Source organism: Carcharodon carcharias, chromosome 13 (genome assembly GCF_017639515.1).
Source record: "Carcharodon carcharias isolate sCarCar2 chromosome 13, sCarCar2.pri, whole genome shotgun sequence".
NCBI classification, from domain to species: Eukaryota; Metazoa; Chordata; class Chondrichthyes; order Lamniformes; family Lamnidae; genus Carcharodon; species Carcharodon carcharias.
This window is the reverse complement of record NC_054479.1, coordinates 51154619-51169968: the sequence shown is the minus strand read 5'-3', so window position 1 is coordinate 51169968 and position 15350 is coordinate 51154619. Positions and strand designations below refer to the sequence as shown.

The window sequence follows — 15350 nt, the reverse complement described above, 5'->3', positions numbered from 1 at the left end:
CTTAAACCATAAAGTTATTGGTTAATGATTACATGATACAGCTGATCTAGAAAACCACAATCCTTGAAGAAACCACTTTGGAATGACCAGGTTTCTTTCCAGTGTTAATGTGCTTTAATCTTACTTTTTGAGGGAACATTTACACAATCTATTTTTCAATCCATCCTGACATCTGACCAGAGATACCACTGTTCTTGGTGAAATTTAATTCACACAAACACTTATCATTTTTGTCTTTTCTCCTCCTGTTAGCCTAACACCCACAATCTCCTGAAAAACACTTTGCAGGGTACACCCAGCTACTGGCCCAGAAGATAAGTTCATCCAACAGATGGAGCATATCTGAATACATTGCAACAATTAATAAATATTATTGAAAGACATGTTTGCCTCTAAGCACTAATATTTCTCTGGTTTATCATTTTGCCAAAAAGCACCAACATGCAATATTTTTAATGTTCTTTATGCTGCAAATCAAATTATGGTAACAGAACATGATAGATATCACTGCATAAACTTATTTAAATCCAGAGGTAAGAACTTGCATTTGAGAATAAGGAGCTGAGAGCAGTTTTAACCATACAAGTTGTTGCCTCTGCTTCTGTGCTTATTTAATTTCACATTCTTATGTCCTGCAGCCTGTAGGCTTGTATTATTTGTGATATCTACACAGTGAGCTTATAAAATGCATGTATGAGCAACTGTGCATTGAAAAATGCCTTTTACTTTGTGATTTCATGGAGGGTGTTCATAAGTGAGGGAAATATTTCTAATTTCTTCCCATTTCCTTTAAGGCAATATTTTATAATTTTGAGATTGCCCTGAAACTCATCCAGTTTTTAAAAAAAAACTCTCTTCCATGCATTCATAAGTGATATAATCAGACAGAATGGATACTTAACCATGAGAGGAACCCAAAATGATTGGTCAGAAGTGGGTTTTATAGAGGGGTTGAGGAGAAAGGTGTAGAGGGAGATTAGGGAGAAAATTGCTAAAATGACAATCACTCAGATGCATTGGAGGGTTATAGTGCTGGGTCAGAAAAGAATGTTATAAAAGCTTCAACTACATGAATAACAATTTCACATTTGGAGGATCGGGGGGGGCCTGGTCTCAGCTAATATAAGTCAGCAAAGATAGGAGTCATGGGTGAGTGAGATGTGGTACAAGGTAAGACTTCAGTAGTTTTTTTTGAGGTAGTCAAGTTTCAACAAACTGAAAGTGGGCCAAGGCAGCATTAGAACAGTGAAGTTCAGACATAACAAAGGGGTGAATGAGTGTTATTGGCAGATGGTCTGAGTTAAGAGCAGAACCCACATCCCTTGAATAAAATCTCTGGATTATTACCTAACCCACATGCAAATTTCAATAGGACAAATCAAATTAGGGAGATGAATGTGTGGCTTAAAAACTTGTGTGGGAGAAGTGGTATCCGGTTCGTGGGGCACTGGCAGCAGTACTGGGGAAAGTGGGATCTGTACACTTGGGACAGTCTACACCAGAACTATGGGGCTGGTGTTCTTGTGAGCTGCATAACTAGGGAAGTAGAGAGGGTTTTAAATGAAATAATGGGGGCAAGGGATCAAATTTGGGAAAACATAAATCAAAGAACTGAGACAAGCCAAAGAAAAAGGTATTACAGGAAATGAAAATTGTCTGACAGGAAGGGATAGTGCACAAATAGTAAATCAACAGATAAAAGAGATTGTAAAGAATAAAAGGATAAAACAAAAAGCTCTACCTGAATGCATATAGCATTCAAAACATAACATGAACTGAGTGCACGTGGAAATATATAATTGTGATGTGATAGCCATTGCAGAGATATGGCTGTAGGAAGACATGGATTGGGACCTGAATATTGAAGAGTTTAGGACATGTAGGAAGGACAGGAAGTGAGGAAAAGGTGGTGGAGTGGCTGAATTAGTTAATGATGGTATCAGCACAATAGAGAAAGATGATCTAAGTTCAGGAAACTAGGATGTGGAAACGGGTAGAGGTGAGAAATTGTAAAGCCAAGAAGTCACTTGTGGGAGTTGTGTACAGGCCCCCTAACAGTAACCACATAACATGGTGGCGCATGAAGAATAACGAGCTTGTCAGAAAGGCATGGTGATAATCATGGGAGATTTTAATCTACATATAGACTGAAAAAGTCATATGCAAAGGTAGCCTAGATGAGTTCATAGAATGTTTTTGGGGTAGTTTCTTAGAACAGCATGTTCTGGAGCCAGCCAGAGAGCAGGCTATACTACACCTGGTATTGTGCACTGAGATGGGATTAATTAATGATCTCTCAGTGAAGGCACCCTAGGTAGCAGCAACCATAATGATTGAATTTTATATTCAGTTTGAGGGAAGGAGTAGTGGGTCTGAGACTGTTTTTAAAGTTAAATAAGGGCTATTATGAAGGCATGAAAGCTGAGCTGGTTAAAGTGAATTGGCAAATTAGGTTAAGGGATAGGTCAATATAGATGCAGTGGCAAACATTTAGGATATTTCAGAATGTACATAAGGTACATTCTAATGTGTAAGAAAAAGTCCAAGGGATGGACATATCTGTGGTTAACTAGAAAGGTTAAAAGATAGTGTCAAACTTAAATAAAAAAACAATTGTGCAAAGGCAGGTGGAAGGCCAGAAGACTGGACAGAATATAAGGAACAGCAAAGAATGACAGACTACTGAGGGAAAAATTAGTATGAGAGAAAGCTGGCCAAAAATGAGTTTTTATGTTTAAAGATATAGCAGGGAATTTGTGTTTAACCAATTTATTGGAGTTCTTTGAAGTACGTGTTACTTCAAAGAACTAAGTTGGTTAAACACAATTTCCCTTTCACAAATCCATGTTGACTCTGTCTGATGACCTTGAGCTTATCCAAGTGCCCCACTAAAACTTTAATAATAGCTTCTAACATTTTCCCTACAATGCTAAGCCAACTGGCCTGTAGTTTCCTGGTGGATGTACTGTACTTAGACTTCTAGAAAGCATTTGATAAAGTGCCACATCAAACGTTATTGCAGAAAATAAAAGCACATAGGGGGTAACATTGGCATGGATGGAAGATTGGCTGACTAACAGGAAGCAGAGAATATGCATAAATGTCTCAGGTTGGCAAGATGTAATGAGTGGTGTATCACAGGGATCTGTGCTGGGACCTCAACTGTTTATAATTTGTATAAATGACTTGGATGAAGGGATGGTTGCCAAAGTTTGCTGATGACACAAAGATAGATAGGAAAGTAAGAAGAGGTCACAAGGCGGCTACAAAGATATAGGTTAACTGAGTGGGCAAAGATCTAGCAAATGGAGTATAATGTGGAAAAATGTGAAATTGATTTTGGCAAGAATAAAAGCAGCATATTATTAAATGGTGAGAGATTGCAGAGCTCGGAGGTGCAGAAGGGTCTGGGTGGCCTAGTGCATGAATTGCAAAAGGCAGGTAAAGCAAGTAATTAGGAAAGCCAATAGAATGTTATAATTTATTGCAAGGGGAATTGAATACAAAAGTAGGGAGGTTATGTTTGTTGTACAGGGCACTAGTGAGACCGCATTTGGAGTACTGTGTACAGTATTGATCACCTTATTTAAGGAAGGATATAAATGCATTGGAAGCAGTTCAGAGACAGTTTACCAGACACATCTGGATTGCGTGGGTTATGAGGAAAGGTTGAACAGATTAGGCTTGTATCCACTGGAGTTAAGAGTAAGGTGATTTGATTGAAATGTACAAGATCCTGAGGGGGCTTGATAGGGTCTTGATAGGACAGGATGTTTCCTCTTGTGGGAGAATCTAGAATTAGGGGTCACTGTTTAAATGGGCAGCCCCTTATTTTTATAACAGATGAAGTGAAGTTGTTTCATTGAGGTTCATGAGTCTTTGGAACTCTCTTCCTGAAAAGGTGGTGGAAGCAGAGTCTTTGAATATTTTTAATGCAGAGGTGGATAGATTCTTGGCAAGCAAGGCAGTGATAGGTTATCAGGGGTAGGTGGGATGCAGATTTGAAGTTACTATTAGATCAGCCATGATATTAAATGGCAAAGCAGGCTCGAGGGGCTGAATGGTCTACTCCTGCTCCTTGTTCCTATGTTTAAAAAAAAGTTTGCTGGAAATTTTTTAAAAAGTTTCCCTTTCTCTTCACATTTCTGTAGTTTGTAAACTAAAACATTGACATATACATTTGTAATTCAATATCTAAAAATTATTCAAGCTATAAAAAGTCCTAACTGAATTTGATCATTTTGTTAGAGGATGGACAGGGAGACGTGGGCAGTGATAATTTCACTGGACAGGTAGAGACCCAGGCTAATACTCTGGGGACATGGGTTTAAATACCATCACCCCAGTTGGTGGAATTTAAATTCAATTAATGAAATATGGGATTGAAAGCTAGGCTTAGTAATGGTGACCATGAAATTATTAATTGTCATTAAAAAATAATCTCTGGTTCACTATGCTTTACGGAAGGAAATCTGCCATCCTTACCTGGTCTGGCCTACTGTGACTCCAGAGGTTGACTCTTAACTGCCCTTTGAAATTGTCTACCAAGCCACAAGCCACTCAGTTGTACCAAATTGCTACACAATAGATTTCAGTGGTTCAAAAAGGTGGCTCACCACCATGTCAATTAGGGATGGGCAACAACCTGCCAGTGATGCATCAAATGAAAAAAATTAAAATACTTGCCCTATTATGTGGAATGATAAGGGGGATGGAAAGAAAAAGCTAAAGTGTACAGATTCTTTACAAAGTTTACTTGTAATCAGCCCTTTTAACACTTTTTAATCTTGGTTTCATTAACTACAAAACATTTAAAATTTGTAATTTATAGGAATTAACAGTCCTAGTCAAATTAAAATATCACCAATCTGTTTCATTTTGTAGCTGTTTTAATCCAATAGTTTGTACACAAGGCAGGATTAACAAATTTATGAAACTGCAGTATGTTCTAGGTAACTTTACTCACATTCTATAAGTAGCAATTACATTGAGATTCCTATAAAACAGTGCTGGTGACCTCCCCTGCTTTCCCACAAAAACAGGCATTTTTTTTCCTGCCATAAGCCTTGTTAGCAGATTGTCTCTTTAGCACTATGTCTTTCAAACATGGAAAGCAAATGAACAAAGCAATACTCAAGTCCTTCCAACCACTGCAGACCAGTGCTAGCTTTTCCATATTCCTGGATAGGGCCGTGTCCAACAGAACCAGCTTCCAATGACAGGAACGATGGATGAGCGAGGCAAGACTTAGGCAATGGGGTGTTGGACTAACTTTAATTGATACAAAAACAGAATATGCTAGAAAAACTCAGTAGGTATAACAGCACGTGTGGAGAGCAACAGTTAATATTTTGAATCCATATGACTGAGCTATGTTCCTTATTGGTATGAACTGTTGAAATTGCTGCAGAAATGTTCAGGTGGGTTCCTTTATCCATATTCCAATACTGTACCAACAAGACATCCTTGTAATGAAGTCAGGAGATTCTCAAAAATGGGAATAGTGTAATAGTTTGCTCTTTACACCTATTCATGGATCTTAGCTCTATAAGCCTGAGCTGAAGATTAACGTGTAATCTTAAGCAGTTTGTATTACAGCCAAACACCTTGATTGTACAGGGGAGGTGGGAAGAAGTATTTACACTGTGCAGTTCTTCACTCTTATCCAATGATGTATTTCCATAAGGCATTTAATCAGTCTGCTCCCTGCAGTTCTTCAGCTCTGTACTTTGACTGATCTCCCTCCAATTCCTTTAGAGAGCAACTCAAGATAGATCTTTGAATAGACTCCCTCTCCCCTGCAAGAAATGAACAAAGGTTAAGGACACTGAAAATACCTGTTTGCATAGGTCAAAAAGTACAGTTCTCTATAGCATGCCTGAGTGCCAATTCTTCATGTAAGCACAGATTGTGTCAGTGGCTGATTTAGCCATTGATTTTATCATTGGCTGGACTGATCATCTCATTCAATTCTGAAGGAACTCCGGCCGATTTCTTTCCTTAATACGGTTGTTCACAGATAGCTAAATCATTGGGAGGTCAGCAGAGATAATGTAGTTTACTTTACCTCAGGTGTTGATGCGGTAACACTTGCACCAGAAGCAAAGCCATAACAGATCCCAGACAAAATCATCACGATTAAAAGAAAAAAGATCAATTTTGAAGTTGTTTTGAAAGTGACTAACAGTGGAAATGGGAAGCCTCTCAAAATACCCACTCAAAAGTAAAATTTCCTCACCTTTAGTTTTACAGTCTTTCATGAGAAGCAGCAACTGTTTGCGGTTATACTGGACGAGGAACTTCTGGCAGGTTCGGATGGTACCTCAAAAGGGACCAAAATTCATCATGATTATTACATTGACTTCTGAAGAGAGCATTAATAAACTCAAGGACAGAACTGTTTACAAATGTATAAATATCGGGAAAAAGCAGGGCAGCACTAAACCTAGTGGATGAGCTAGCAACTGAGACAGGTGCAATGGTTCAATGGCCAATTCTACAAAACTTCCAGCATTCTTACCTCCCACATGTAACGTGTTAAAAAAGCATGGGTATTTCTGGTTCTTGTTCTCCAGGTAGGTGATAAATGGCAAGGCTGACCACAGCAGTCGGTAGAAGTCTTTTCGACACCTTAATAAGACTATCCCTGTGTAGGCATTTAAGTACTTGACTGTGGGGGAAAAGAAAATCAATGATTGATAAATCAACATACTATGACTTATGGAAATGATTTTGTCCGCTGTATTTTTGCAGTGGCCCTTTTAGGATTCAAAACAGACTGCCTAAAAGTAATAGTTCCAAGCAGAATCTGTGCACTGTTAAATTGTTTTTTCTTAGGAAGAGTAAAGATTTAAGACAAGATTAGTTGGCTTTTGTACATATTAAAGACAAGATCCTCTACAATTTAATAAGGATATTAAATTCCAAAGCATTCTCTTAGTCACATAGTATAGAATCAGAGCACAGAGGAGGCCATTCAGCTCTAATTAGTTCCACTAACTACTGGTCTTTCACTATTGCCCTGGAAATTTCTCTTTTTCAAGTATATGTCCAACTCCCTTTCTAAAGAGAAAAGTGAACCTGCTTCCGCTGCCCTTTCAGGTAGTGTAATTCAGAACACAGTAATTTGTTATAATTGAAAAAAATTCTCTCATCTCCCCTTAAGTTTCTCTGTCATTAGGAAAACTATCCCAGTTTCTTTAATCTCAACTAACTGAAATTCCTCATGCCTGGTATTTAATCAGGGGCAAAATGCACATTGTACCGCAGAAATGGATAGACATTCAGAATAATAGCTTTTTCAGAAAAATACAAAAATAGGCATATAGTTGAGTGACAAGATAGAAGTTGAATTTTATATGTTGTGAGCTGTGCTCCTCTACGTTAAAATGGATTAAATAGTTATTCATAATATCAGTTCCTGACTGATTGCAAAGACAATGATTCTGATGGCAATAAAAGTATCCAATGTTTGATAAATTAATTCTTTTATAGTGCAGGTCATGGTCTGACAGGAAGCTTAACCTTCTGAGAGTTTGGGAAGTAGCAGAGAATGCTCGTGACATACGCAGTGAAGGTTTCCTCTTCAAACCCCTAAACTCACTACATTACCACAGTTTTTGAATGCATAATATATTAAAAAAAATAAGGGTGAGCTAGTTCATAGAAATGCCCCTTGACAAAGATCATGTGCAATATCTGAATTAAAATTCCAAAAATGTAACATTAAACACTAATGTTTCATACAGTATGGATGTGGATGAGGATATTAGTTCAATATCAGTAAGCTGAAGACAAGTCTATATAAAATCTTGATCATTGGCAATTATCAAGCACAATCACACCTCGTGGCTGGGTGAGGTGAAGTAGAGCACAAAACAGTAAATAAGTCATTGAATAAATTGCTGTTAAATAGTCACAAAAGGTTAATCACAATCTTTACAGTGCAGGAGGCCATTTGGCCCATTGAGTCTGCACTGACTCTCTGAAAGAGCATTCTACCTAGTCCTGCTCCCCTGTCTTATCCCAGTAACCTTGCACGTTCTCTCTTTTCAGGTAGCAATCCAATTCCCTTTTGAATACCTCGATCAAACTTGCCTCCACCATCCTTTCAGGAAGTTTGTTCCAGACTCCAACCACCCTCTGCATGAAAAAATTTTCCTCACATCACATTTACTCCTTTTGCCAATTATTTTGAATCTGTGCCCTCTAGTTCCCTTGAGTGGGAACAGCTTCTCACCAATTACCCTGTCCGTACCCCTCACGATGTTGAATTCCTCTAATGGATTCAATCTTTGAGGCTCTAATCCAGGCGACACTAGGGTTACAAACTCTGGTTGCACACGTTCCTGGCGGCTTCTTGATATGACTGGTCTGGAGTCAAAAAGCTCTCTATCTCGAATATTTTTATCACTAAAATGAAAGTGGTCAAAGAAAATGAAAAAACACACAAAAAATGCCCCTGTGATTAGTATCTGGTTGCTTGCACCAAAATTCAGTAGATTAATCCTTAATCTCTGAAGATTCAGGAGGACAGAGAGTTGAACATCATAAACTGCACATGCATGCAACCATTAATAGGCTCAGAATGACAAGGAGTTTTGCTGTGGTAACATATCTTTAGTTTCCTGTAGTCTTTTCACCCTCTCAACCGTCTTCATTTTCTCTTGTCTTTTTTTATGGCTTTCCATCTTCACAGCTTTTAAATCACCCCAATAACTCCCTCTCTGTGATTGGTGAATCTATGTTGCTTCTAACTTAAAATGTAACACTTGCTTATCGTCTAATTTTCCATTCTGATCAAGAGTCTATGCTCTTCTTGTGCTGCGTGACCCGCTATATATTTCCAATATTTTCATTTCAGATTTCCAGCATTTGAAGTTTTTTTTTAAAAAACTGTATAGTCTCTCTAAGTGGCCGGTTGATGATCCAACAGCATTGCTGTCACCATATTTCTCACACACAGTTTGAGAGAATAATTTCAGGATCAGTGAACCACAAATATCTCCAGACAGAATCAAGACTACCTGCAACTTGCACTTATATAATGTATCTGATGCAGGAAAAACATATCAAAGAATGTGCTTTACAGGAGTATAAACAGATAAAAATTGACACTGAGCTAAAGGATACGACATTAGGGCAGGTGACTGAAAGTTTTGGAGGAAGGCAATGAAGCGGAGAGGTTTAGAAAGAATTCCAGAGCTTGGAGCCCTAACCAGCTGAAGGCATTGCCATCAATGGAGTGTGAAGGAAGTGAGGAACAAGGAAGAGGCCAGAGTTGGGGGTAACACAGATCTCGGAAGGTCGTAGCACTGGAATAATTTAGGGAGGGATGAGGCCTTGGAGGGATTTGAACACAAGAATGAGAAGTTTAAATTGGATGCATTGATGAACTGGAAGCTAACGTAGGTCAGTGAGCACATCATTGATGGGTGAGTTGGACTTGGTGCAAGTTAGAATACAGGCAGCAGAATTTTGGATGATCACGTTTATGAAGATGGGAGGCCATCTAGAAAGGTTATTTGAATAGTTGAAGCTGGAAGTTTCAGAAATACAGATGAGATGTGGTTAGTGGAGAGACTGGCGATGTTACCGGAGGTAGATTCAAGATGACAACATAGGGGTCAGAAGCTCAGCTTAGGGTCAAATAGGAAGGATGAATGGTGTACTTGTGTTGAAGATTACGTTGGACAGAAAGTAAAGAAAAAAAAACAATGCAAGAGTTTAAGCCACAAGCAAAATGCCTAGTGTTAGAAATAAAACAGACCAACACCATAAAGACTAAGCAGATGAAAAATCTATTCTGAAGCTTGTAGATGTTGGCAGCAGTTCTGTTTAACTTCATTGCTGATGAGGGAACCAAATGTAATATTTCCAAGTTTGCTGACAGCAGGAAACTTGGTGTGAATGCGAGTGGTGAGGGTGTTAAGAGGCTTCAAGGCAATTTAAACAAGTTGAGTGAGTGGGCAAATACATGGCAGATGCAGTATAACGTGGCTAAGTGTGAAGTTATCCACTTTGGTAGGAAAAACAGAATGGAAGAGTATTATTTAAATGGTGATAGATTGGGAAATCTTGATCTACAAAAGGAACTTGGGTGTCCTTGTACAACAATCACTGAAAGCAAGATGCAGGTGCAGCAAGCAGTTAAGACGGCAAATGGTATGTTGGCCTCCATTGCGAGAGGACTTGAGTACAGGAGCAGGTTTGTCTTACTGCAGCTGTACAGGGCCTTGGTGAGACCACACCTGGAGTAGTGTAAGCAGTTTTGGTCTCCTTACCTAAGAAAGGATATACTTGCCATAGAGGGAGTTCACCAGACTGATTCCTGGGATGGCAGGATTGTCATATGGGAAGAGTGTGGGCCGACTAGGCCTGTATTCACTGGAGTTTAGAAGAATGAGGGGAATTGATCCATATAAAATTCTGACAGGGCTGGACAGACTGTATGCAGGGATGATGTTTCCTCTGGCTGGGGGCTCAAGAACAAGGGGTCACAGTCTCAGGTTAAGGGGAGACCATTTAGGACTGAGATGAGGAGAAACTTCTTTACCCAGAGGGTGGTGAACCTGTGGAGGCTAAGTCACTGAATATATTTAAGGAGGAAATAGATAGCTTTCTGGACTCTAAAGGGGTCAAGGGGTATAGGGAGAACACAGGAGTATGGTGTTGAGAAAGAGCATCAGCTATGATCACATTGAATGGCGGAGCAGACTTGAAGGGCTGAATGACCTACTCCTGCTCCTATTTTTCATTGTTTCTATGTTAGGGATATTAGTTTAATGAAATAAATTTCCTGCCTCTCCTCTCTGCCTCTCTATTTTCTCCAGGAAGAAAGAGGAGTGTCTGAATCAAGTCTCATTCTTTCATTCTGTATTGTTTACTTCATGCAGTTTCCAGCAATTTTCACTGATTAGGGGAGAGAAATCTGACTGAATCTCTAATTCTCACCCATGGGCACTGTGGCAAATTGTAACACTGGTTGTAGCCCTGCATGAGAACAAATAGTTCAGTACGAACTGGGGATCATAGCACAGCCCAAACACAAGGTACAAAAAAAAACCTTCTGGCCTAGGGAAAATGAAAATAATTGAACAGGGATGCAACTTCTTCAGTAATACACCAGTTTAATGTAATGCTCCAAACTAATACATTGTATTCAAATTTTAGTTTTATTATTATGGACCTTCCATTACAAACCTGCCAGGGATAATGAGCAACAGCCAAACCCAAAGTCACCATGCGCTCGAACGATTACATCTTTAACTGTTTTATAGACGTTTCTCTCCTCAACACACTGCCGGAACTGTGGGTTCTCAAACACTATCTCGCACAGGAGGTACCTGCATGTGAAGAAATGCCACAAATTTGCTTGGATGTTTTAGATATTTACTTTTACATAGCAGCTGTTTTTAGCAGTCAACCAATGCCAGGAACACAATGCCACCCCTGCACCCCCCAACTCCACAGATTAACTGGTCATTCATCCCTTCGCTATTTGTGGGGCATTGCTATCATAGAAAGGCTGCCGTGTTCATCTAACAGTCACTGCTCACTAAGATTTAATTGGATATGTAGGCACTGAGATGTTCAAACAATATATGCAAGATAATTACTTGTTTTGTTATTCAGGCATTAGTCAATTAGTAAAAACAGAATCGTCAGAGTCAGATTGTCTGCATGGATGCTTAGCAAAATGAGCGATGTGACTAGTATGCCATGTCCTAGGCTTACTCATCAACTGCTTAATCCAGGTCCCCAGAAATGCCTCATGTCATGAGGTTGTCTTCCCCTCCAATGACTGGTCAGTACAGTCAAAACACTTCCTCCTTACAATAGAGTTTCTTTTTTGCCACAAAGCCACCTCACAACTTGTCCTAGATCATGTTAAGTCAGCTGGAGGAAATCCTTCCATTCTATGCTAGGAGTTCCAAACTACAAAAGGAGAAATATCTGGAAGTGTACTTTGCACCTGCAAGTTTTACCTGCAATGGGATTTGTGGCAACGAAGACAATGAGGAAGACCAAAGCGACCTTCATCCCTTCGCAACAGTCTTATCCAGACTGAAGTTGCCATCTTGGTAATGGACACCAATAGGAAGGCTGGTGGTCACTTGTGCACAAGGTAGTGAATAATCATGGCTGCCCAGGCTTAATCTCAAAGACAATAGCTTCACCTCAGGGCTCAAGAGGCGATTGTTGCCTTATGATCTGTTCAGGATAACTTTGCAATGAGCTTTGGATTCTTTTTGTTTCTTCATAGCAGCAGCAAGGCACCTTTCAACTGCTCCAATTCTGCCTATGACTTTTAGTTCTGTACTGATTTTGGCACATTTTGAGCTCAGGCACAGGAGTAGACCTTTTAGCCTGTTCTACAAATCAGTAGCTGATCATTGCTGATCTGTATCCTAATTCCATATACCCACATTTGCCATTAACAAAAATCTATCAATCTCAGATTTAAAGTTAACAACTAACCTAGTAATTATCATTTGTGGAAGAGAATTGCAAACTTCTACCACCCTTTGTATGCAAATTGTCTCCTGACAGGCCTGGCTCTAATTTTTAAGAAAATGTCTCCTAGATTTCCCAACCAGTGAAAATAGTTTCTCTCTAGCTTCTCTATTTGTTCCCCTTAATATCTTGAAAACCTCAATCAATTCACCCCCATTAACATTCTAAATTCCACGGAATACATCCCTAGTTAGTGTAATCTCTCCCCGTAATTTAACCCTTAAGAGTCCAGGTATCATTCTGGTAAATCTATGCTGTGCTCCATCCAGGGCCAATATATTTTATGCTATGGTGCCCAGAACTGCTCCAGGAAAATTACAGTTGCAGTCTGCATCATCTACAATGTTCTCAACTACTTCTTTTAAAACCTTCCCTCATTTGGATTTGAAGGAGTTACAAAACACACATTAAAACACATTGACAGTAATAGAAAACAACATTTTTGTTAAACAGATATTCATGAAGCTGCAATCAATACATTCTAAAATGTCATTGGAGGTCTAAAATTGTTGATGCTTAGACTTTTGAGACAAAGGGGTCAGAGGATAAAACAACACTGACATACCAGTTCTGATGAAAGGCCAGTGACCTGAATATTAACTCTCCCTACATGCTACCTGGCCTGTTGAGCATTTTCTGCTCTTATTCCCAACACAGTTTGTTTCGCCTATTCAAAGGGTTCAATATTTCCATGCATTTTAACGGTGCGTGGGTTGAGACTTAAAACTCTGCCCCATCAAGATGTGCACTCTTCTCACCTTGAGAATTGTACCAAACTGCAGAAATTTGGATTTGTAGAATCAATTACACTTGGTACTTAAAATAGTAGCAATTAAAATTAGAATTAAAAACATTAGTTTAGTTGAATCTTCCCAGTGCTGCAAATAAAATGAAACGTCTCTAACTTTAAATATACCGAGTCTTTTATCTGAGGGAAGTTACATCTTTAAAAGTGAAAGCATGCCTAAGTAACTAGTCACAGATTGCCATTAGGAAGCTGCTTCATCCTCCATATTCCACCTATATGCCACTAGGAGATAGAGTTAAAAAGCACATCAGAACTAATCACAATTACCTAGATTTAAAACGAACCATTGCCTTCAAGAATTAAACTCCAGCAGCCTCACACAGCTCGCTCTGTTACACAGGAAATGTAGCAACCTCGATGATTGACAAGGCAACGGACCACTCACAGCAACGCTAACGGCAGCCGTCCGGACTCCTGCACCAATGGGCGCGGTGTGGAGGCGGGTCTTCTGATTTACTTCCGAGTGTGGGCGGGCCTCGTGCTTGCTGATCCATTATTCAGGAGCATTGTAATCAGCTCAGAGGTTCTTATTCTTTTAGAATGTACAATGTAGATCATTCATTATTAGCTGTTTCTATTCCACGTTTAACACATAACAATTTGTTTAGGTAAAAGCAAAATACTGCGGATGCTGGCAATCTAAAATAAATAAATGCTGGAAAACTCAGCAGGTCTGATAGCATCTGTTATGCAGATACTTTCTGCATAGTAAAGAGCTAAAGAGTAGAAATGTGATGGAATTTATACTGTTTGGGGGTGGAGCAGGTGAAGCTGGATAGGTCAGCCATAGGTGGGGGTTCAAGAGAGATTGATAAAGATGTCATGGACACAAGAAAAAGGAAATCTTAATGGTAGTGCTAAAGAAGGTGCTGAAAGTGGCATAAAGGTAAGAAAGAAGGTGCTGATAGTGGTATAAAGGTAAGAAAACTTTCTTACCTTTATGCCACAGTCAGCACCTTCTTTAGCCCTTACCACTACCATTAACACTCCCTTTGTCTTGTGTCCATGACATCTTTGTCAATCTCTGCTTAGCCCCCCACCCCTCATCTATCGCTGGCCTTCTATCCAACTTCACCTGCTCCACCTCCCCTTAAATAGTTTGTTTAGGTGTTTGGCCCATGTAACTGCTCAGTGAAGAGTTCTTCCAGCGCATAGGCCAACAAAGACAGCAGAGGATTGTATGATTGGACAGAGTACAAAGAGATTAGGAACGAAGTTAAAAAGTATAATTAGGAAGGAAAAAAGAAACTACGAAGTTAAATTATCAAGAAACAGAAAACAAAAGAATAAAACATTTCACAGGCATATCAATATAAAAGGAAGGCTGTGATGGGAATTAAGGGATACACAGGAAAACATAGGTAACAACAGAGAGATGGCAGAAATATTAAAGAATTATTTTGCTTTGGTGTTTATCAACAAAATAAAACAGGTAGGTACACATGACGTTGAATAGCGAGAGGAATAATGAGATAAGTGCATTTAAAATAACAAAACGATGTATTGAAAAAACTAAACAAACTCAACAGAGGATTTTGTCCTTGGTCTGGATGGATTTCATCCACGTATTTTAAAAGAATCTAGGAAAGAGATAGCAGAGGCATTATTACCTAGTAATTTTTAATAATCTATTAGAAAAAGGTGTAGTGCCAGAGAATTGGCAGGAAGTTAACGTAATTCTTATCTTTAGGAATGAGGGCAGAACATGTACAGGGAATTATACAGGGATGTAGTGCTGCCAAGGCACTTTGGAGTACCATTCCAGCACCTTCAAACAGGGCCCAGGGAGCAGAGTGCTGGGGAGGAGAAGCTGGCTGCAAGGCTCGGGCGTGAGATGCTGCGGAACCCCAGGTCATTTCAGGGGGAGGGGAAGAGGCTGATTGCCCTGTGTGAGAGATTGAGTGAGAGAATGAGTGTGTGGGAGTGAGAGATAGAGAGAGAGAGTGTGTGTGTGTGTTTTGGGGGGAGGGGGGATGAGAGAGTGTGTGGTGTGTGTGTGGGAGTGAGAGATAGAGAGAGAGAGTGT

At 39.5% G+C, this 15350-nt stretch overlaps 1 protein-coding gene across 1 annotated transcript; it reads right to left on the bottom strand.

Annotated features, from left to right (window-relative positions):
- Nucleotides 1–4871: 4871 nt before the first annotated feature.
- On the bottom strand, nucleotides 4872–13734 carry pop5 (POP5 homolog, ribonuclease P/MRP subunit). Its single transcript, XM_041203469.1, has 5 exons — nucleotides 13592–13734; nucleotides 11203–11345; nucleotides 6521–6670; nucleotides 6239–6322; nucleotides 4872–5798 (listed from the first exon to the last, which is right to left on the bottom strand). The coding sequence occupies exons 1-5, from the start codon at nucleotides 13609–13611 to the stop codon at nucleotides 5695–5697; spliced, it is 501 nt and encodes a 166-aa protein (XP_041059403.1). The 5' UTR covers nucleotides 13612–13734; the 3' UTR covers nucleotides 4872–5694.
- Nucleotides 13735–15350: the final 1616 nt, after the last annotated feature.

Coding starts and splice junctions, on each gene's coding strand:
- pop5 (XM_041203469.1), bottom strand. CDS start 13,611: ATGGTTCGTTTTAAATCTAG. Junction 6,671..11,202: donor TTGCTCATTATCCCTGGCAG/GTTTGTAATGGA, acceptor TTTCCCCCACAG/TCAAGTACTTAAATGCCTAC. Junction 5,799..6,238: donor GAAAGACTGTAAAACTAAAG/GTGAGGAAATTT, acceptor CATTTCTTGCAG/GGGAGAGGGAGTCTATTCAA.